The sequence below is a fragment of the Monodon monoceros genome, unplaced genomic scaffold (assembly GCF_005190385.1).
Source record: "Monodon monoceros isolate NGI ecotype Baffin Bay Population unplaced genomic scaffold, NGI_Narwhal_1 Super_Scaffold_20, whole genome shotgun sequence".
NCBI classification, from domain to species: domain Eukaryota; kingdom Metazoa; phylum Chordata; class Mammalia; order Artiodactyla; family Monodontidae; genus Monodon; species Monodon monoceros.
Genome location: NW_021703777.1, coordinates 36,669,270 through 36,693,209, shown reverse-complemented (window position 1 = coordinate 36,693,209; position 23,940 = coordinate 36,669,270). Strand labels below are relative to the sequence as shown.

The following is a 23,940-nucleotide window of genomic DNA, read 5'->3' as shown; positions in this document are numbered from 1 at the left end:
TGCTGTGGCCTCTCCCGTTGTGGAGCACAGGCTCCAGATGCGCAGGCTCAGCAGCCATGGCTCACGGGCCCAGCCGCTCCGCGGCATGTGGGATCTTCCCGGACCAGAGCACGAACCCGTGTCCCCTGCATTGGCCAGCGGACTCTCAACCACTGCGCCACCAGGGAAGCCCAATTTCCTTCCTTTTTATGGCTGAGTAATATTCCATTGTATATATGTACCACATCTTTATCCATTCGTCTGTCGATGGGCATTTAGGTTGCTTCCATGTCCTGGCTATTGTAAATAGTGCAATGAACATTGGGGTGCATGTGTCTTTTTGAATTATGGTTTTCTCTGGGTATATGTCCAGTAGTAGGACTGCTGGGTCATATGGTAATTCTATTTTTAGTGTTTTAGGGAACCTCCATACTGTTCTCCATAATGGCTGTATCATTTTACATTCCCACCACAAGTGAAAGAGGGTATGGTTCTTTGGGGTCTTTTGTGTCTCCATACAAATTTTAAGATTTTTTGTTCTAGTTCTGTAAAAAATTTGACAGGGATTGCATTGAATCTGTAGATTGCTTTGGGTAGTATAGTCATTTTCACAATGTTTATTCTTCCAATCCAAGAACATGGTATATCTCTCCATCTGTTTGTATCATCTTTAATTTCTTTCATCAGTGTCTTACAGTTTTCTGCATACAGTTCTTTCATCTCCCTAGGTAGGTTTATTCCTAGGTATTTTATTCTTTTTGTTGCAATGGTAAATGGGAGTGTTTCCTTAATTTCTCTTTCAGATTTTTCATCATTAGTGTAAAAATATACACTTTTTAAATTACGAGTTTCTACTTTTTTTCTCTCCTAGCACTGATCTCTCTGAAAATCTTAGAACATGACATAAAGATTTTGGATCAATGCAATTTTTCAATTAGGTATAAAGTGCTCTGCTAATCTAGTAATTACTGCCCCTTCTACCTACCTAGATTCCATACGCTTAGCACATTATATAAGTAAATGTTCATGTACCACTTTTTTTTTTTTTTTTTTTTTTTGCCGTACGTGGGCCTCTCACTGTTGTGGCCTCTCCCGTTGCAGAGCACAGGCTCCGGATGCGCGGGCTCAGCGGCCATGGCTCATGGGCCCAGCTGCTCTGCGGCATGTGGGATCTTCCCTGACCAGAGCACGAACCCGTGTCCCCTGCATCGGCAGGCAGACTCTCAGCCACTGCGCCACCAGGGAAGCCCCATGTACCACTTTTATACACAGATGTTAACAGAAAAAAAAAGTAGCAAATATTATTGTAAATCCATTTCTATTCTAAATTTCATGATTACATAAATTATTAAAAGACCCCCTTTGTAAAGAATAATAGAACTTTTTAAAGGATACTGAGAATAGTTCAATGAGCACTGGCTTAGAACCAAGGATTTTGGCTGTGGACAGTGTAAAAGTCATTTTAAAAATTTGTACAATAGGAATAACAGTACCCCGAAGTAGTGGTAGGGGTTCTTTTGGCTGGGGTAATGCAGAATAGGAACATGGATGGGAAGGTTAAATAAAATAGTCAATACAAAGGTGATTAAAACATTTCCTTAATTCAATTAATTCTTTTGAAAATCTGCAGTATGCTAGGAACAAGTAGTTACACAGATGATGCAGATGAATGAGACAAAACCCTTGTCCTCAAGTTGTTCTTAGAGTAATAATTTCTAAGGTATCTGTGGTGGGGACAGAATGCTGAGGGGGTGGGGCAGTGATTGGGTAAGGAACAGAATCACCTGAGGATGAAAGGTTATTTCTAATTAATAATTTGCTCACAAGATTCTAACGTATCCCACACATCCCATTAAGAATCATCTCTTATGAAACAGACTTGCAGACTTCAAAAACAAAATTATGGTTACCAAAGGGGAAAAGTGGGGGGAGGGATAAATTAGGAGTTTGGGATTAACATATACTCACTACTATATGTAAAACAGATAATCAATGAGGATCTAATGCACAGCACAGGGAACTCTACTCAATATTCTGTAATAACCTATATGGGAGAAGAATCTGAAAAAGAATGGATATATGTATATATATAACTGAATCACTTTGTTGTACACCTGAAACTAACACAACATTGTAAATCAACTATAATATAAAATGAAAATTAAATTTAAAAAAAGAAAGAGAATCTCATGTCATATAGATTACAACCATTAGGTTGAAACTATTTCAATTATACTCACAAACTAAAAAGTCCCTCTTTAGTAACATGATGTGTTTTTAAAGTTTATTTGAGCATTTTCACATATAATATCCTATCTCTTAAAACGCTGTTAGGGCATTTCATAGATGCAAATTACTTGTGACAATTATACCACCAAAAACATCTTGGAATCTGTCATTCTTTTTTTCATCTTCACTGTCATTGAAATTCATTTTATCATCTTTTTTTTTTTTTTTTTGCGGTACGCGGGCCTCTCGCTGTTGTGGCCTCTCCCGTTGCGGAGCACTGGCTCTGGACGCGCAGGCTCAGCGGCCATGGCTCACGGGCCCAGCCGCCATGGCTCACGGGCCCAGCCACTCCGCGGCATGTGAGATCCTTTTGGACCAGGGCACGAACCTGTGTCCGCTGCATCGGCAGGCGGACTCTCAACCACTGCGCCACCAGGGAAGCCCTATTTTATCATCTTTTATCTCAACTACTTCACCAGCTTCTTAACTGGTCTTTCTTCTAATAGTCATCACCCCAACCAGTCAGAAAGAATGGTCTACCTAAAACAGACATCTCTGATTAAAATTCCTACGGTCACTCCTTCTGTGATTCCTGACCTGGTATCTTCCTTGGTCATGTTGAATTACCTCACACAGTTCCTCATATTAACTGCAAGAAGATGTCTCTTCTCTCCTGGACTTTGAACACATTGCCCCCTTTGTTCAGAAGATCCTACTCTGCTACCCCCATTTCATTTGGCTAACTCTTGCCCATCCTTTTCATCCCATTTAAGACTTTTCTTCCTCCTGAAAGTCTCATTTGTCTACTAAAAGATGGGTAATGCATTATTCTTTTGGCGTCTGTAGTACCTCGTGCCTCCTTTTCATAGAATTTACCAGAGTGGTTAAAACTTCTCATTTACTTGTCTATCAAACTTACTATATTATAAGCAACTAAATAATAGGAACTAGGTCTTTTTATTGTTATAATTAATGAATTCTCAATGGCCATATGTAATTGAAGCTCAATAAAAATTTAGGGAATGAAAGAAGTGAACCCATCCAAGGTAGGATGAGGCCTTGAATCCCTGTCTAATTGTGGATCCTGAGTGGTTTCCATTGTGCTCTACTGTACCCCTATACGACGATTTTGGTCTCCACACTCTGTAGCTCTTTGTCTTCGCCCATTGCCTAGAACCCCTTGGTCTGAGGAAGCTAGGGTGTTTGCCACAATATTATAAATTAACTCATTGCAAGTCAAATTTTTGCTTTGTTGCTAAGCCTACTATTCATGGGGGAGCTACTCATTACTTAAGAACTTCTCTGTGAGTGTATGTGCAAGAATTCTGGCTAGGAATAAACTTTTCTTTGTGATTAAATAGGATTCACAAGGCGATGGAACAGGGAACATGAGCAAGCCTACTTCAGAAAAAGAAGTGGTGACAGATTGCTGTACCATGATGACAGCATTCTGGTGTATATGTCATGAAACGAAGTCACCAAAAATGCTTTCTGCTGGACTTAGTCCAAAATAACAAACATCTTAGATAAGACATTTTCATTAAAAGTGCCTGAAGCATAGCTATTTTACCCCTCTCTTCTTTCAGAGGAACATGAAAAGAATTCAGTTTTCAAAAAGCACATAAAGATGGAAATCAGATCCTCCCTGGAATTAGAAACTGTGGGGAATTTCTTTCGGTTATCAATTAAAAGCATTTTTCATAAGCAACAAATTCCATTCTTTCACAAGATATTGTGGGCCAATATTCCACAAATGACCCTGTGAGTCCCAAATTAAACCTGTAGCAAGTTATAGAAGTGGTTTTTATCATTCTTACGACTGTCTTGACATTCAAAAGAGACATAATAATTTTATTACAGCATATACTCTGTGAAAGACCATAAACTTTTAATAGACTTATAAAAAGGGAGTGTAACCTTTTCAATATTCTGTCTCATCGTTGCATGAATCCATTCTGCCCTCTCCTCACATGTAATGGATGCCCCAGGGCCTAAGCAATGGTTCCACACTTGGGAAGAAAATGTTCACATCAAGCCTTTTCCCTGAATCTGAAGGTTACCATGATTTAGCACTCAAGAACACTTCCTGGCTTCTCTTTTTTCTGATTCTGCAGCTCCTCAAACGTCCAGTCCATAAATTTTTGATCTTAGGACAGTTCTGATGACATGTTGATTTCATCTCTATAGTTTTAATTTAAAAGTCAAAATAAACATCTTTCAGGTTTAATAACTGTTTGTTTTCACATGACCACACATTCATTTTCAGCATCATTAAGGATTGTAATTTCTTATTATTTCCCTTCTATCCTAAAATGTGAAATTTCTCAATTTACCTCCTAACCTTGATAGCATAACCAACTCTAAGCATGACTTCTGAAACAAGATGGTTGATTAACTTGACCCTATGATCACCCCCTGCATAGTGAAGAAATTAGGCCTTTTTATGTGTTTTTGCTGTTCATTTGTTTGTTTCACTTTTATGTTGCAATAAACAACAGATAAAGAAACAAAAATCTTTGGAGACAAATACCGCAGAGAAAAATGGGTAGTGCAAAGGAAGTAAGTCCTTAACTAGGAGAAACAAAATGGAAGCAAGATATGAGGAAAGTCGGACCCGTCATTCTCATGAAGTCTGATCTTCATGCAAAACAATGCCGTCATAAAGCTATAGAGCCGCCTGCCAACTGAAGCTTTGAAAGTTTCATAGCACAAGAAAAGAGCTAGCTACTTGAAAAGTAGACACTGGTATTAATTTCTGTTTCTTGAAGAAATGTCATTTTAACTTGCCTAGAATCACAGAAATCTTTTTCATATTTTCAATAAATTTTAAAAATCGTAATGAAAATTGGAAGCATAGTGCTTGATATTTACCTGTCCCTTCTCCTTATATCCCCTACGTAAAAAAAGAAGAACCTTTATAAATGAAAGGGTATTTCTATACAAATAAAAAATTACCTCAAGGAAATAACCTGAGATTTTCTAAGAAGCGCATTAAGTCTTTTGGCTATGTCTATGACTGATAGCCAACTCTAACAGTCAATTACACATATTTTGGTAACTCCCTCATCCAAAACTTTCTGTATCAGGCTAGTATTTTTTTAAATATTAAGAATTAAATTTGGAGGTAAAAGCTCTAAAAATCTCATAAAGCCCATGAACTATATCCCTAGGAAGATATACACACATAATTATAGGCATATAATTTCAGTATGTTTTTTACCAGCCCTCAGAGTCTCATCCAAGGAACCTCTAGGGTAAATGAGTGACAGAATAAGAAAGCTTAGTGCTAGATCATGAGCTCAGCAGGGTAGGGAAGTGTTTCCCTCATTTGTGCATCTTTAACTCTGGAACAGTGCTCAACATAGCACACGAAAAAAATAAGAATTTGTTATGTTGAACTGTGCATGATGGGCATGTGTGTATTGGGGGATTTTTTAAAAAGGAGAATGTACTTTTTAAAAGTTCATCACACAGTTAAACCTCATTGAATCTGGTAAAGATGGGACAGAAAAACATTTTAAGTAGCAAACCAGAGCAGATTTAGAAACTTGAACAGGGCTACCCACCAAATAAGCATTACTGCTGGGAATAGAACAGAGGTGGCCTTTAAATTACAGTATTTATATATAATAACATATGGGCCTTTCAGAAAATATCACCACCTCTGCAGAGCAGTATCAGTTTCTTTATCAATAAAGGTTCTATATTGAAAACACTCATAATGATACAAGGGTGGGCAGGAATGCCTTAGAGCTACACTTGAACTTATATACACAGTACTTTAGAGGAGATTCTTTTAGGACAGACAAAAAATTGTGGAGAGGGCACAGTCTAGTTTGATTATTTTAGCAACATTGCAGGTAGACAAACAAGGCAGGAATGCAAATTACCAAGTAAGTTATGTTTCCTAGAGATTAGCCATTTTTATGACTTCTACTTATCTCAAGGCAAAGCTGTCCAACAGAGATTCTCTCTTCTGACCGACCTTTCTTTCCTCTTTAGTCTTCCTCTTACTATAAAATTTGGTAAGTTTTCATTGACAGAAAACCTTACAAGTTCCGATATTGACTTCTTTGCTTATCTCTTAGGAGCGGCTCTGACAGGGGAAAGCATTACTTGTTTTCTTTTTTTTTCTCTCACAGTTTGTGGATTATACTACTTTGTGGCACCTTAGACAGGTGCCACAATGAGTAATCTCTTTCTTTCCAGGATGAAAATATTAAGAAAATAAAACACGCTCTCACAAATACCTGCTCCCTTGAGTTAAGCGAGTGGATCTCATAATAACTAGAAGTCATCTAGGAAAAAAGAAAAAAAAAATCATAGATTTGGGAGAACCTGACAGGACATTATAACTCTTGCTTTCAGAGATCACCAGCTGTGGAATGTTCTAAAAAAACAATTTCTGTTCCCTTCCCACGTTTTTAAAAGAATTCTCCTTCAGTGCTCTATTCAAGAGATTAACAATATTCACTTCCTAAAGGGCTCAAGGTAATATATGAAAAGAAAAACCTGATCATAGGCTCTACCAGTCAGCAAAACAGGTATCTCCTGAGAATGAACTATTCAACTACTCCAGTTTTGACATTTGAGAACCATAGGTGTTCTGTGAAATCTGAACATCCCAATGATTTGAAATCAAGGTTTTTCTTCAGTAGAACAATTTGCTAAAATTAAAGACAAATGCATTAATGTTTGAGCAAAGTTTTGTTCTTCTTGTAAGTCATGTAGGGAGAGGAGCCACTAAAAGCAGGTGGCTAAATCTATCTACAACAAACATTTTGACAAGCTCCCAACAACATGGCATCAAAACAATCCCAATGTGATTCAGAAGATATTTTCACTTTAACAGTTGAGGTACTGGGCATATGAACTGTAATGTAAGTTATATTTTTCCTTAGAAGGCAGTTAGTAAACTGCTCACATTTTGCTGCTGAAAAGGATACATCAGTACAAACAGATGGAAATTTAGAATTCCACAAACGGCAGATATTAGGAATTAGAGACATCGATTTAACTTTAAGCAAGCAAATGAGAATCAAAAAATACAAATTTCTCTTTCTATAATTAAACACATAATTGGAGTGCATCAAATTCATATCCATTGTAGTTCATGTTTCTTTCTACTTATTTCTAAATTTATATACATTCTGAGTATAATAAACCTACTTAGAGTTCAACTCCGCACTAAAAGGGTCTTCTGTGACAGATAGATGGCACTAAACTATTTCTCAAATTAAGCCTGCCAGGGAGTCGTACTAGCTTTTTCTCAGCATGATGCATGCTGCAATAATAAGAAATCATAAGACTCAAAGAGGTAGTCCGTGTGTCAGAACAGATGGAGAGAACAGCTGAGAGAGGGATTCAGCCAATTTATTAACTCTCTGTGAGTAGAATAAATCATATTTGAAAGAATTCAGAGGAACACTTAGTCTGAAAAAGGAATTTAAATGATGGCAATTTTAGAATGGAGAGAGTAGAATAATGTTTCACCTTAAAACATCACTCAGTAACCTCTTAGTCTTTCCAACCCCTAACAGCAAAAGGTCACCAGTAACCAGCACCCCAATTATAGACCAGGCTAGTGATGAACGCTTGGGAAACATTTAGACTGATTGTCAAATTTAAAACACTTAATGAATACTATAACATACTGTGGAAATGAAATCCATGATATTAAATATTTGAGGTACTGTTGTTAATTATTCTTTTCCTTGTTCTGAAATGGGATAGCTTGTCCTATTTGTGAAAATATTTAAGAGAACTTATAATTTTTGATACTCTTAAAATGCTACACATAATCTGAGAAATGTTTTTTGAGAACAATTTCCTTTATACAAGCTTCATATAGGACTTTTGGGAAAACTCAATTTATGTGCTTTATCACATATAGTGATATATCTAGTTGTAAATATGAAAAGAAAAAACCCTTTATAAGTTTTCCAAATTTTAATCCAAGGGAAAAAAACATGATTGAAATGATCTAAAGAAAAGTAAATGGAGTTTTTTTTTTTTCTTACTAAAAGTGAGTGTACTTAACATCAAGAAGCATCTTATTACTAGTACCGAACTAGTAATACGATCCCTAGTAAAATCCCAGGTCATACTCAGAGACATAGCACCATGCAGTCTTTTTGGCTTTAATGAAAAGCAATAGAGGCTTTTTGCCCATTAAATGTTAAGAGAAACTAGTTTTCTTATTATTTTGGTGAGATAGACTTTTTCTTCCCCAATAAAACTTTTAGATTATGCAAAAAAAATTCTTAAATAATGTAAATGTTGCAGGTTATGTTTTTAATAATATTTAAAAGGTCTTTTTTTACAGTTTGAGAATTTATATTAAGTTTTATATAATAAACTTCATTTCCAAACTGGCTTCCTTCTCAGGCTTACTAAAGGCAAACAAAAATAACATCTATTAGCCCTTTAAGCGTGTGTCTAAATCCCCTGGGGGAAATCAGGAAACAAAAACAGAAGTTCTGAATTTCAGATTGATTACTTATTCAGAAGCTATCTTGAGGACATGGCCTAACCTTTTGATATTACTCACCAAAGGGAAATGTCAATTACAAAGACTTTAATCCCCTTTCCTCTCAATGGGAGAGATACAGCCTATACAGAGAGTTGTTTTCTTTTATAACTCATTTAAATCATTTCTTCTAGATACTTCATGTTTAATGGTGTTAGACTCACTGACTTAATAAAGAGATTATAAAATATTTGAAGGAAGCACATATACCTTTTATTCAGTGGTTTATCACAAAAACATAAAACTACTGAGGGACTGATTGAGCATTAGATGCATCAAGTTCATATTCATGAAGGCTCATATTTTTTCTCATTCTTAAATTTATATTCATTCTGAGTATAGCAGAATGTACTTAATACATTTATAATTTAATATATTTATAAGCCTATTCTTTACCACATTGTTTTAGGAACTTATGGATTTAAGAGAATTCAGTAGAAGATAATTGGTTAAACCATAGTTAGTGAAGATAAAGATAATACAAACAATAACTAACTCATGAAGTAGGTAACAGAGCAAGTTAACAAATGATAATCATAATCAAATAATATTAACTTTCACTATAAAGAATATATTCAGGAGAATTAGAAGTAGAAAATGAGAATAATTTCCCACCATCATCCTCAATCACTTGAATTTTGTTTGAAGGCCCCAGATAGTCAATACTTACAGATGAATCTTTAGACTACATGTGAAGTCTTAGTATGCCAACTTCAGGATTCTTTGATTATTCAATAATAATCTATGTATTTCAGTTACTAAAATGTGGTCAGGACAATGATTTATATTCAAAGCTGACTAGTTTTTTAAAATATCATAGCTAGAGATAGATTATCATAGTTTGTTAAATATAATTCAAAGCTATTGATGCAATCTGGTTAAGGATTAGGAAACAGTCATTGCAATTTATAACTGATTAACGTTAAGAGGGACAATTATTACAGATTCTTCTTACGTTCAGAATCCTATCTACTAAACAGGTTAAATTGTCAAGTAAGATAGATAACCCACATTTGGAGGAATTTATGTCCAGAGATAATAAGTGATAAAATTCCTAATTAATAAAAATTTCCATTGGCTATTAACTGAATAAATATATTCAAGAGAATTAGAAGATCAGTAAAAGCAGGAACCTTGTTTTTTGTTTTAAATTCACTGCTGAATCACCAGCACCTAGGTCAGTGGGGACACACAGTTTGGGTTTAATAAAATATTTACAGAGTGAAAAATACCAAACTGTTAATAAATAATCGAAACATATGTGACTAGCTCTGTAGGAGCTGGATAAAGAAAAAGGGCTAAGGAGAGAAGGAAAGACAAAGAAGGAAGAAATAACAAAGAGGTGAGTAAGAAGAAAGAATGACAGAGGTCTTTTTTGGTGTGTTTTACCTACTTGGCAGCAGAAGAGTGGAATGAAAGCAACCTAAAGGAAAACATATCTCTGAATCCCTCATTCCCCCATGCACATATTGTCCAGCATCGGCTCCACAGGTCATCATCAACAGCATAACAAACAACTGAAAAAGTGACACCAACATACAAAAGGAGAACTACACACATTCAATTGCAAACCCAATGAGAAATGCTCTCATGACCAGACTATCGGGTTGGCATAGTACTTGTGATTTCTACAAGATACTTGAGGAAATGAAATGTTAGGACTTTCTAAGGGGATAATGTTTACTTCACTATTACCCAGTGTGGCCCCTGAGCACCTACCTCTTCCAACCTCCAGTCTTCTCCTCTCCAGATTAAGTGAGCCTAACCATCGGTTACTTTAATTTTACTTAGGGGTTTTAGAGGTGCAAATGAGGAAAGAATGAATAGATGAGTGCCTGCCTTGGGCCTCTTTCCCCACAGATACAGTCCTCAACTTTCCTTTATTTGCTCTGTATCTCAGAGGCTGGCCCCTGCAGGCTGCATTTCCAAGGCTCACCTATCGGCTGGTTTAGGGCTGGTCTCAGCCAAGAGAAGGGAGACACCACTAGAAGATGGGGGCAGTGGGGAGAAGCCAGGCCATTTCTCCCCATTTCCCTTGCCAGACACACCTGCATCTCCTCTGTGTCTATTACTCAGCTCCCACTGGACAGGCCATCACTACCCACCCCTGAGCTCCAATAAACCATCTTCTCTCTCTAGGCTTCCTACTGTCGCTAATCTCTGGGTTGTTCCAAGAGAATTTGCTCTTGACTTTTGCATTGCAATCAGAAAATATTCTTAGCTTTGCCACTCTTTAAATGCCTTCTAGGGTGGTATCTGCCCAGACCTCAGACTTTAGGCTACATGTCTCTCCTGAACTGGTCTTATCTGCCTGCCCTGTGTAATTTGTCCACATCTCACAGAGCCAGCCCTCACTCAGGATTGCTCAGACCAAGCTCTGGAACCTTTGCTACTTTGACCACAGGCTTCTGATTCCCTTCTCAATGCTTTCTGATCCCACGCCTAGCCCTACTCTACTCTCCTCATCATGGCTTATGAACCTGTGTCCCTGTCACTGTTCACAGTTGTAAAGCTTATATTCTGAATGTTGATATTGGCTGAACTGCAGCATGAAACCATTCTACAATGATCTTTAAGCTCTCATTTAAGATTTACCTTGAACATATTTCCAGACATACACAACAGTAAAATTTACATATCTATGTCACAAGAAAATTGAAAATAGTGCATATTTCCTGGATGGTTGGTCACCCCTTCCATGTGCTCACTTTGGTAATGACCAATAAGATACAAAGGCAGACAAAAAGATAACTAAAATAATGTCAGAGAGTAACTCTGCTCAAAGGGTATGAAATCTATGATGGCCTTGCAATAAAAGAACTTATAATAGTTTAACTTGTTCCTATAAATTATTTCACTGTCAGCAAAAAATAACATAATCCCTAAAGCAATGAAATAGTATATATTAATAACAATAAAACATTTAAGGCTCTACTAATTACCTTATGTTGTAAACAGACAGTAAATGTGTAACAGTACTGACTATTCTCGGCTTACATTTTCTAAGTGCTTATTTTAATCGAACTTCAGCACTAATACATGTAAGTGTTATTCTGTTTCCCAGGTTATCCTCTCACTGCGGAGCTAAAGACCAGATTGTTTAACTTGAGGTCTATATGGGTAGATTAAATTCCCACCCAGCCTTGTCCCAATTCCCAACTTAATCTTGAATTGGGTAAGAAATAATAAACTCAGCACTGGCCTTGCTTCTCTAATCGCACTCCACCCACACTGACTGGGTTAGTCATACCATTTCCCCTTGGTCTCTATGTGGATGGCATGTGTACTTGTATTCCTAACAGAACATTCCCAGCCTCTCCCTCCAGTTCATCCTCAGCTGTGGCCCATGTTCCAAGCCTCTCTTCTAGCATTCTTCCTGTGACTTTGACTCAGTCACCATACAGAAGGTCCCAAGTTGCCTGCCACCCCTCCTCTGCACTCTCAAGTATTATACCTGGGGCTTGCCACCTGGAGGACAGAATTCTCCAGCTGCCTGACTGGTTCAACCTGCCCCTTTGTCCAGATTCCCAGAGTAATGTTTTGATCATTTAGGACTGGATCTGGGCCTCTCTGAGACAGAGCCTTCCAACAGTGGACCTGATCACTACTGGCTGTGAGCCAGGACCCCAGCACCAGTCCCACCTTAGACAATGGTTCCAGTGTCAGGTCTGGAGCCTTCCTTCTTATCATGAATTGAGAAATAAAGATATGTCCTTCTCTAACCCCGTACGTTCTCAGTTGGCTTCCTTATGATGATTACTTTGAGTTTTGATATCTTTGGTTTGGTGACTGAGCACATCTCGTCCCCCTCCTCTCTCCCTCCCTCCCCATAGCCCTCTCCCACCCCTAGCAATGCAGAACAACTACAGAAGCTCTTAGTAAGTCTTCTGTACTCAGGAGCTTTCATAGAGTGCTCAGGAGTTTTTGAAAAACATAAAACTATGTTTTAAAAAGTGGTCACATTTCATATTCTCCTTAAGTTCCTGTTTTATATTCCCTGAGACGTAGTTAATCAACTCCTCCTTAGCTTGCAGTTCACAAAAGTCCTCCTAAAGTGTGTTCATACCCCTACTCTCAGGGTTTGCAGGGTGAGGGCCACCTGTACCCTAGCAGGGTCCCTAAACTCAAGAATCTGGTAAAAAACAAGGCAACTGATCCTCACTGTTTCTGTATTTCCCTCCAACAGAGCACAGAGAATATGTTCAAGTTTATTCTCTCAAATAGCCCTGACTATACCCTAGTTTATTAAAGATAAATTATAATGAGGATTTGTGAAAAATGTAATTTGTCTTTATTTTGGTTTAAATTAATGGCACTGGATTCTTTTATACTTGGCAAGGTAGTGGTGGGTATACATCAGACAAATAAGAACGAACATCTTAAAACCTTGCAGAAACTACATAAATTTTAGTGAGTTTTAAAAATATAGAGTATTTCTATAGTTTCTTGGCCAGCTGGTCTTTTTTCACCAAATATATCTATCGTTCTTAACATCAAAGAGTAGTAAAGCCTTGCATGTAAAAGTCATAAAAGTAATAGTAATGATTATGAGAATAGTAATTTATGATTTCTACTGGCCATATGAAGTACTTCTACTGTATGAAGTACTTTATGTACATTACCTTTTTAAATTCTTAGAACACTATGCACTATGTATGATTGTTTCCTATTCTTAGTTAAGAAAACTGAATGAGGAAAGGTTAAGAAACTTGACCTAGGTCAGCTAGTAAGTGGCAGAACAGAAATTTTAACCTAACCCATCTTTCCATATTTGCAGCATTGCATACAGCTCAATAAATTGCATTTGTGTATGCTATTGTACTCCACTTGATGAATACTGAAACAGAATTAGAATACCTCCCAATTGTTTTATGAAAAAGCATTGACATGAAATGTGGCCTTAGTGTTCAGGGTACATACTTCTGTTGCTCTGAACATTATCTGAATAAGAACTTGCTAATAATTTGAGCAGTTCTAACTTCAAAATTGATGTAATATTACACAAATAGATGAATATTAACATTGACATTCAACTTTTGACATTTTCAACTTCATTTTTCCATGAATAATTTTCTCTCTTACAGTTATGACAGCATTCATATGCTCTCCTCTTTTCATTTTGGTACTTTGGAACTTTTGGAAACGTGATAAGATAGCTTGTAGTATGGTTAACAGATTAGTACACATAGTATTTCTCTATTCTTTATTTTTCCTGAAGATATCACATTCTCTTGCAGTTTTTCCTTTATCACTCTCTACTTGACTCTATTTTCTTCCAAAGAAACTTATTTTGACAATATTGAAATGGCTGAGAAAAAGGTTCTAGCCATGTAAGATACCCTAAATTTTATCTTTCTATCCTTCAAAGGAATTTTTCATAAAAAGTTAAAATTAAGTTAAAATCCATTGATAGGGCTTCCCTGGTGGCACGGTGGTTAGAAGTCTGCCTGCTGATGCAGGGGACGCGGGTTCGTGCCCTGGTCCGGGAGGATCCCACATGCCGCGGAGCAGCTGGGCCTGTGAGCCATGGCTGCTGGGCCTGCGTGTTCGGAGCCTGTGCTCCGCAACGGGAGAGGCCACAGCGGTAAGAGGCCCGCGTACCACAAAAAACAAACAAAAAAACCCATTCATACTACTCATTAATATATTGTTACAGATTCTAAGCAATTTTTTTTTTGATTTTCGTGTTTCTTTTTTTTTTTTTTAACATCTTTATTGGGGTATAATTGCTTTACAATGGTGTGTTAGTTTCTGCTTTATAACAAAGTGAATCAGTTATACATATACATATGTTCCCATATCTCTTCCCTTTTGCGTCTCTCTCCCTCCCACCCTCCCTATCCCACCCCTCCAGGCGGTCACAAAGCACCGAGCCGATATCCCTGTGCCATGCGGCTGCTTCCCACTAGCTATCTATGTACCTTACGTTTGTTAGTGTGTGTATGTCCATGACTCTCTCTCGCCCTGTCACAGCTCACCCTTCCCCCTCCCCATATCCTCAAGTCCGTTCTCCAGTAGGTCTGCGTCTCTATTCCCATCCCACCCCTAGGTTCTTCATGACATCCTTTTTTTTCTTAAATTCCATATATATGTGTTAGCATACGGTATTTGTCTTTTTCTTTCTGACTTACTTCACTCTGTACGACAGACTCTAGGTCTATCCACCTCATTACAAATAGCTCAATTTCGTTTCTTTTTATGGCTGAGTAATATTCCATTGTATATATGTGCCACATCTTCTTTATCCATTCATCTGATGATGGGCACTTAGGTTGTTTCCATCTCCGGGCTATTGTAAATACAGCTGCAATGAACATTTTGGTGCATGACTCTTTTTGAATTTTGGTTTTCTCAGGGTATATGCCCAGTAGTGGGATTGCTGGGTCATATGGTAGTTCTATTTTTAGTTTTTTAAGGAACCTCCATACTGTTCTCCACAGTGGCTGTATCAATTTACATTCCCACCAGCAGTGCAAGAGGGTTCCCTTTTCTCCACACCCTCTCCAGCATTTATTGTTTCTAGATTTTTTGATGATGGCCATTCTGACTAGTGTGAGGTGATATCTCATTGTAGTTTTGATTTAAGCAATTGTTTTTTTACAGGCAATATGATTACAAGTGAATTACAAATACAGACTTTATGACTCCAATTAAACTCTAGGTCACAATCCATTAAAAACAGATTATACACATTACATTAGATGTATGGAAAAATACGTAGGCCACATGATTTGAAATATCAAAATAAGTGAAGAGCAATAATTTCAAATAATTTATGTTTGTCTAAAATTTTTATCAGCAAAACCTCAAAAATCATCAGAGAAAAAATTCTTATGCTTAATATTTACATACATATACATATACATCATACTTTCTCTTACTTATTTCATTATTTCATTCTACCCCAGGAACCTCTTTGAAGTATTTCCCAAGAATGAGAGACTGGAAGAGATTCTAGTTTTTAGCTGTAAGAACATTAGTATTTTTAGTTTTAAGAGCATTAGAAGTAAACTCATAAATAATTAATTTGGGGGATTTTATTTTGTAACAATAAAATCAAGTGACTAAAAATTAATTTAAATCAAATTAAAATTTCAGCATTGTTGTAAAACTGCTTAAGAGAGCAGATCTTAAGAAAATATTATGAGAGACTGTTATACCTCAGTTTCCACACAGGAAGAGTCATTTATCACTGAAGTGTTTTCTCTGAAATTTTTGAATGTTTAAGAGCTGGGTTACTATGAAAAGTCGCTTTTTGAATATTATGTCTATAAAGTTTGATTCTACCTGATCCTCACTCCCATCTGTCAGCTCTCACTTCTCCAGTGGAGGGTGAAGGGATGAGAATTAATGTCACCCTTGAATTTAGCATCTCTAACATGGGCAAGCACACAATGAAGCACAGGAAAAGAAGTCAAAACAATGCAAAAAATGTCTGGGCCAAGAATATCTTGGGGTATAAAGAAGTTCACAAGAAAACAAACAAACAAAAAGGGGGACAAGAGGACATTCCTATTGGGAGGCCTACAGGACACACATGGGCAAAACAATAGCCCTGTGCCCTGAGCAGCCCTGGCTCCATACAGAGAAAAGGAGAAAGGCAGAGAGATAAGAAAGTGATTGAAGAGAAGACAGCAAATGGTTGAAAAATAATTTAAAAATTGAAAAGAGTTATGCTTCTGAGAAGATTCTTAAACTATATCTGGTTGGAAAATATGGAGATATATCTGACTCTGGTAAGAACCAACCTGAAATTTAGAACCAATCTGAAATAGTGTCCTTATTGGAATACCCGATTTTTCTCATCTGATTTATGCAAGGCTTCACAAAGGCACCAACGGCCTAGTAAAAGCTTTATAATCTAAATGTTGTTAGTACCACACTTTACTAAAGACAGGCATCTTATCGGAATAGAGGCAAAGAGACTTATTTACGTTTTCTGTTACTTAGTTTGCAACAGGAGAGGCTGATAATTAAACATAAAGGAGGAGACACCGGTGGTGTTAACAATTTAACAAAAACTAATGGAAGTGTTTCATGGACAGCCAAGGTTTGTTGGACTAAATCACCATCTCTCATAGGAAATCCTGAAAAAGAAACACAACTCAAAACACAGGCTGAAGAAAATAACTTTTTCTAAGGAAGGTAATAGCTTTGTGACTTAGGAATTTTATGAAGGTCCTTTGAGTATTCTTTTGGATTCTAATTCTCCTTTAATTCACACCATGGAGCACCCAGTTACTATGATTTGTTTGTGGAAGGAAAATAAAATAAGCCGAAGACTTACCGCCTCCACTTCGGCAGGATCATACCACACATTGATGTACGGATGCTGTAAGGCGTCGTCCACTGATATCCTTTTTGCTGGGTCAATCACTAGCATCTTTGACAACAAGTCCCTGGCTTGGCTGGCTGAAACGATGAATGAGAAAAAAATAGTAATGTTTTGATTTTGGCAAGGAAATTTTTTGGAGGGAGAAAAAAATTTAAAAAACAAAGATCAATTAGCACCTTACATCCAAATGTCAGGTAACTTCACCAAGTGATTAGGGAAATGCAAAATGAAACAATGAAAATATTTTTTTATCCATCAAATTTGCAAAAATAAGAGATGGCATAATATCCACTAACTCCAGGTCATTTCATTCATGTTGGTGGCAGTGTAAATTGATAAATATTTTTCAGAGGGCAATTTTGGCAGTATCTATTAAAATTTTAAATGTGAATACCTTATGGCCCAACAGTTCCACTTTTAGGTATACAGTCTAGAGAAACAATTAACATGTTCATGAAAAGCATATAGAAAGGATGTTCACTGCAGCACTGGTCAAGGATTAAAACATTTTAAACAATCTAAATGTCCACCTATAGAGCAACTAAATGAGCTATGGTACAACTGTATCAATTATATTTGGCAGTTTAAAAGAATAAGGTAGATCTATATGGACTCACATGGACATGGTCTTAAGTGAAAAAAAAATTTACAGGATGAACCATAGATCCTGATGCCATTGTATAAATCTGTCCCCTCCCAATAACACAACAAACATTTCCCTCTCTCTCTATTTATGTATATAAATGCATAGAAAGGTCTGCAGGGATAATCAACAAACTGAAAATCATAGTTACCTCTGAGGAGAAGAAAATATGTACATGTATTGCTTGCATAGTTAAAAATAAATTTAAAAGAATGAAGTTTTACAAAAAAACAAACAACCCAATCCAAAAATGGGCAGAAGACCTAAATAGACATTTCTCCAAAGAAGATATACAGAATGCCAATAAACACATGAAAGAATGCTCAACATCATTAATCATTAGAGAAATGCAAATCAAAACTACAATGAGATATCATCTCACACCAGTCAGAATGGCCATCATCAAAAAATCTAGAAACAATAAATGCTGGAGAGGGTGTGGAGAAAAGGGAACACTCTTGCACTGCTGGTGGGAATGTGAATTGGTTCAGCCACTATGGAGAACAGTATGGAGGTTCCTTAAAAAACTACAAATAGAACTACCATATGACCCAGCAATCCCACTACTGGGCATATACCCTGAGAAAACCAAAATTCAAAAAGAGTCATGTACCAAAATGTTCATTGCAGCTGTATTTACAATAGCCCATAGATGGAAACAACCTAAGTGCCCATCATCAGATGAATGGATAAAGAAGATGTGGCACATATATACAATGGAATATTACTCAGCCTTAAAAAGAAACGAAATTGAGTTATTTGTAATGAGATGGATAGACCTAGAGTCTGTCATACAGAGTGAAGTAAGTCAGAAAGAAAAAGGCAAATACTGTATGCTAACACATATATATGGAATTTAAGAAAAAAAAGGATGTCATGAAGAACCTAGGGGTGGGATGGGAATAGAGACGCAGACCTACTGGAGAACGGACTTGAGGATATGGGGAGGGGGAAGGGTGAGCTGTGACAGGGCGAGAGAGAGTCATGGACATACACACACTAACAAACGTAGTAAGGTAGATAGCTAGTGGGAAGCAGCCGCATGGCACAGGGATATTAGCTCGGTGCTTTGTGACAGCCTGGAGGGGTGGGATAGGGAGAGTGGGAGGGAGGGAGACGCAAGAGGGAGGACATATGGGAACATATGTATATATATAACTGATTCACTTTGTTATAGAGCAGAAACTAACACACCATTGTAAAGCAATTATACCCCAATAAAGATGTTAAAAAAAAAAAAAGAATGAAGTTTTAAAAATGGAAACAAAGTGAGTGTACACTGCTCATTTTAAAACTTTTCTGAGCTGCGAAAAAGGATAAAGCAGTGTCTAGAGGGAGGCAAGGAGGTCGGGGTGAATTTTTGAAGATGGGAGAAATGATGAGGACTTTAATGGGAGCAGAAGCTTCAAGAATTGAGAGGAGGGGACAGATTTGAGAGAAAGAATCCACAAGACTTAGTAACCAAATTGATGTGGGAGATGTTTAGTTTATAAAATACATATTGTCTACTGTGTGCCAGGTACAGTGTGAGATGCTAAGGATATAAAAAAATTACACGGTGATAATCATTAAGTGTATTTATTTAATAACATTGCTAAAGGACACTCTAAAAATCTCTGAAAATACATAAAAATTTCAAGAAAATACAGATACAAACTGGTTTGGAAGTTTTTATGGTGAAAATATGCAGTTTATTCCAAACATATGGTAAAACTTCAAATTAAAGGAAGCAAAATCTAAATTGGTTTGCTAAATTAGGAAAAAGGCAATGTGTTTGAATCCATGAATATGTATCAACTTTTAATTATCAATTTTTTCTGATTATTAAGGAAATATGGGTTAATTATAAAAAATTTGGTAATCACATAAAACATAAAATCCAGAAAAACCCACCTTCCCCACAGGCAATCACTCTCATTATTAATGTATTCTCTTCTAGTTTTATGTGTTTTTTCATAATTTTGATTGTACTACAGTTAAAATGTAGCAATCTATGACATTAGAATCTCTGGTGTTGTTACATTTTAATAAAATACTTTTTATATATTTATTTATACTAATTATATATTTATAAAGCTTGTTAGTTAAATTAGACTGGAAGATTTCTTTATTAGTCATTTTTCTGGGGATCTCAATTCTAGAAATTTAATTTCTGTTAATTCCAAACTGATACTGTGAAGTTCACAAGAGTAACAAAAGTACAGAAATATACATTAATTTTCAATAATTAATCTTTCTCATTGTTAATAACCTTGTCATGATCTAATGGGGCTGTACTGGTTTATGTCATCTGTTCAAAGATCTCTCTGATTTGTAACTGATTTTATACCCAGACTCACACAGTCCCACAGGTTCTCCCATCAAATCCACCTATGTTTCTGGTCTTAGAAAGGGTCAGGGGGGTTGGGGTGGTCTCCTCATCAATAGGGACATGAACGACAGTAACACCAAATCATCTTACTAAGAAACAAGGATCAATACTGCTTGTAGGGAACAAAATGAGGAAGAAGAAAATGTTTTAATTCCTCATCTTTCATTTGCAAGTAAATGTCTTACACTCTTTAATAACAGTAGAATAAATTCATCCCTTTGATTCTTTGTGTAATTCTTTATAATTTGCTGATTTCATATTACAATTATAATTTAATAATTGTAAATATATAAACTAGTTTTTTTAATTAAAAAATTTTTTTTACAATTTTTAAAGGTTACTTTCCATTTATAGTTATTACAAAATATTGGCTATATTCCCCGTGTTGTACAATACATCCTTGAGCCTATCTTACACCCAATAGTTTGTACCTCCCACTTCCTTCCCCTATATTTCCACTGCCCCCACCCCCGCCACTGGTAACCACTAGTTTCTTCTCTATAGCTGTAAGTCTGCTTCTTTTTTGTTATATTCACTAGTTTGTTGTATTTTTTAGATTCCACTTTTAAGTGATATCATACAGTATTTGCCTTTCTCTGTCTGACTTATTTCACTTAGCATAATGTTCTCCAAGTCCAACCATGTTGCTGCAAATGGCAAAATTTCATTCTTTTTTATGGCTGAGTAGTATTCCATTGTGTGTGTGTGTGTGTGTGTGTGTGTGTGTGTGTGTGTGTGTGTGTATCACATCTTCTAGTTTATTATTTGCAAAAGTAATATAATTGTAGAGGTTCAAACTGAATTAAAAAGCCAAAAAATAAACTCAAGAAGCTGGAATTATATCATGAAACATGGCATTTTACTGAATAGTTTCTCTACAAGTGTTTGCATTATATCAAATAATTTAATCAAGGATTTGTGGCCTCTGTATTGTTATACTATAAGTGACTTAATAGTAAGGGATTACTTTTGCCTGACATGTCAATTAGCATCATAAAGACATACATTCTTCAAAATCTCCACCTGGGGTATTAGCACTTTTTCATTTTGCATATAGTTGACGTTGCTCTTAAAAGCAGTAGATTTATCAAGACAGTATGGTACTGGCACAAAAACAGAAATATAGATCAATGGAACAGGATAGAAAGCCCAGAGATAAACCCACGCACATATGGTCACCTTATCTTTGATAAAGGAGGCAAGAATATACAGTGGAGAAAAGACAGCCTCTTCAATAAGTGGTGCTGGGAAAACTGGACAGCTACATGTAAAAGTATGAGATTAGATCACTCCCTAACACCATACACAAAGATAAACTCAAAATGGATTAAAGACCTAAATGTAAGGCCAGAAACTATCAAACTCTTAGAGGAAAACATAGGCAGAACACTCTATGACATAAATCACAGCAAGATCCTTTTTGACCCACCTCCTAGAGAAATGGAAATAAAAACAAAAATAAGCAAATGGGACCTAATGAAACTTCAAAGCTTTTGCACAGCAAAGGAAACCATAAACAAGATGAAAAGACAACCCTCAGAATGGGAGAAAATAATTGCAAATGAAGCAACTGACAAAGGATTAATCTCCAAAATTTACAAGGAGCTCATGCAGCTCAATAACAAAAAAACAACCCAATCCAAAAATGGGCAGAAGACCTAAATAGACATTTCTCCAAAGAAGATATACAGACAGCCAACAAACACATGAAAGAATGCTCAACATCATTAATCATTAGAGAAATGCAAATCAAAACTACAATGAGATATCATCTCACACTGGTCAGAATGGCCATCATCAAAAACTCTAGAACCAATAAATGCTGGAGAGGGTGTAGAGAAAAGAGAACACTCTTGCGCTGTTGGTGGGAATGTTAATTGATACAGCCACTATGGAGAACAGTATGGAGGTTCCTTAAAAAACTAAGAATAGAATTACCATATGACCCAGGCATCCCACTACTGGGCATATAACCTGAGAAAACCATAATTCAAAAAGAGTCATGTACCAAAATGTTCATTGCAGCTCTATTTCCAGTATCCAGGACATGGAAGCAACCTAACTGTCCATCAACAGATGAATGGATAAAGAAGATGTGGCACATATATACTGGAATATTACTCCAATATTCCATAATAATGGAATATTACTCAGCCATAAAAAGAAACGACATTGAGCTATTTGTAATGAGGTGGATAGACCTAGAGTCTGTCATACAGAGTGAAGTAAGTCAGAAAGAGAAAGACAAATACCATATGCTAACACATATATATGGAATTTAAGATTTAAAAAATGTCATGAAGAACCTAGGGGTAAGACAGGAATAAAGACACAGACCTACTAGAGAATGGACTTGAGGATATGGGGCAGGGGAAGGGATAGCTGTGACAAAGTGATAGAGTGGCATGGACATATATACACTACCAAACGTAAAATAGATAGCTAGTGGTAAAATAGATAGCTAGTGGGAAGCAGCTGCATAGCACAGGGAGATCAGCTCGGTGTTCTGTGACCACCTAGAGGGGTGGGATAGGGAGAGTGGGAGGGAGGGAGATGCAAGAGGGAGGAGATATGGGGATATATGTATATGTATAACTGATTCACTTTGTTATAAAGCAGAAACTAACACACCATTGTAAAGCAATTATACTCCAATAAAGATGTTAAAAAAATGCAGTAGATTTAGTAATAATTTAGTCTGTTGTCATTCAGAGAGCCGGTAGTGGTAGTTAAAAGAAGAAACCCAACTGTGCAACAAAAGTGTCACAAACACAGAAACAATGCTGTGCATTTAAAATCCATCAGATAAAAGTTTGGAGGAAATAATAAGACCCTGGGAAGTTGTAGCACTGCATTTCAATTTATCCATCTCATTTATGTCTATATTAGCTATAAATTAAGTCTGAAAGTTAAATCTGTAGCTAATTGTCCACTGAACATTTGGTATAAAATTTCACAAGTATGTGTCCTTTTCTGGGATAATGTATAGATCCACCTAAAATAATAATTGTTTTATTATTAATAAATATTTATTAGTATTTTTATATCTAATAGTTACTGAGCACTTACTGTGAGCCAGGCACTGTTCTAAGTGCTTGACAAATTAGTCAGCTAACCTTCCCAAGTATAAACTTTCTACTTTCATTTGTTAAAGGAGGTACAGAAAGATGAGATAACTGGCCTAAGTTCACACAGATTTTAACGGGTAGGATTTCAGCTCCGGCAGTGGAAAAAATCAAATTTGCTTCAAAATCACATTCTCTAAAATGTCCTAAGTTAAAATAAGAATTAGAATATTATTTATATTACACTTTATACGTTACCAAGTTTATTCAGTCCTATAACCAAGCATTATAATCCCAGTTTTGTTGGTGAAGAAATTAAGATTTGTTACTAAAGTTCATAACTGCAGACATAGTAGTAGAAAAATTACTTATTAATGAAAATGTTTACACTGAATACAAAATGTGTAGGTAAAAAATCTCATTTATCACTCTAAAATGAAAAAATGGTGGTTAAGCATTCCATAAAATGCAAAGAAAACTCAAACATCTATAGCTCTAAGATTTGACAACTAAAAACTTGTGTTGAAAATATTTTCCAGGTAATAAAAAGAACTGAAACAATTATTTCAATGTATATTACATTGGTCTCTTAGAGTTAGCACTGCAAAGTAATTTTAAGATTCTAAATAAGCCCCATGAAACAGTTTAACCCGCACCACTGTTACACACTTTAATACTAACCTTCTCTCTGAATATCCAGGCAATTTTAAAATCCTTGGCTTCTCCCCCTTTGTAAAGAAGATCTTTTAACAATACCTCTCTTTAAATTGAGGTATTTCAAGTTAAAGA

At 36.3% G+C, this 23,940-nt stretch overlaps 1 protein-coding gene across 4 annotated transcripts in view; it reads right to left on the bottom strand.

The window, feature by feature from the left end:
- The window catches only part of MAPK10 (mitogen-activated protein kinase 10), a 351,818-nt gene that overhangs the window by 28,557 nt on the left and 299,321 nt on the right, over nt 1-23,940 (bottom strand). For all 4 annotated transcript variants that reach the window (XM_029236032.1, XM_029236029.1, XM_029236033.1 and 1 more), the window contains one exon: nt 17,025-17,149. In XM_029236032.1, the coding sequence (XP_029091865.1) occupies nt 17,025-17,149 (125 nt within the window). The remainder of the gene's footprint in view (nt 1-17,024; nt 17,150-23,940) is intronic.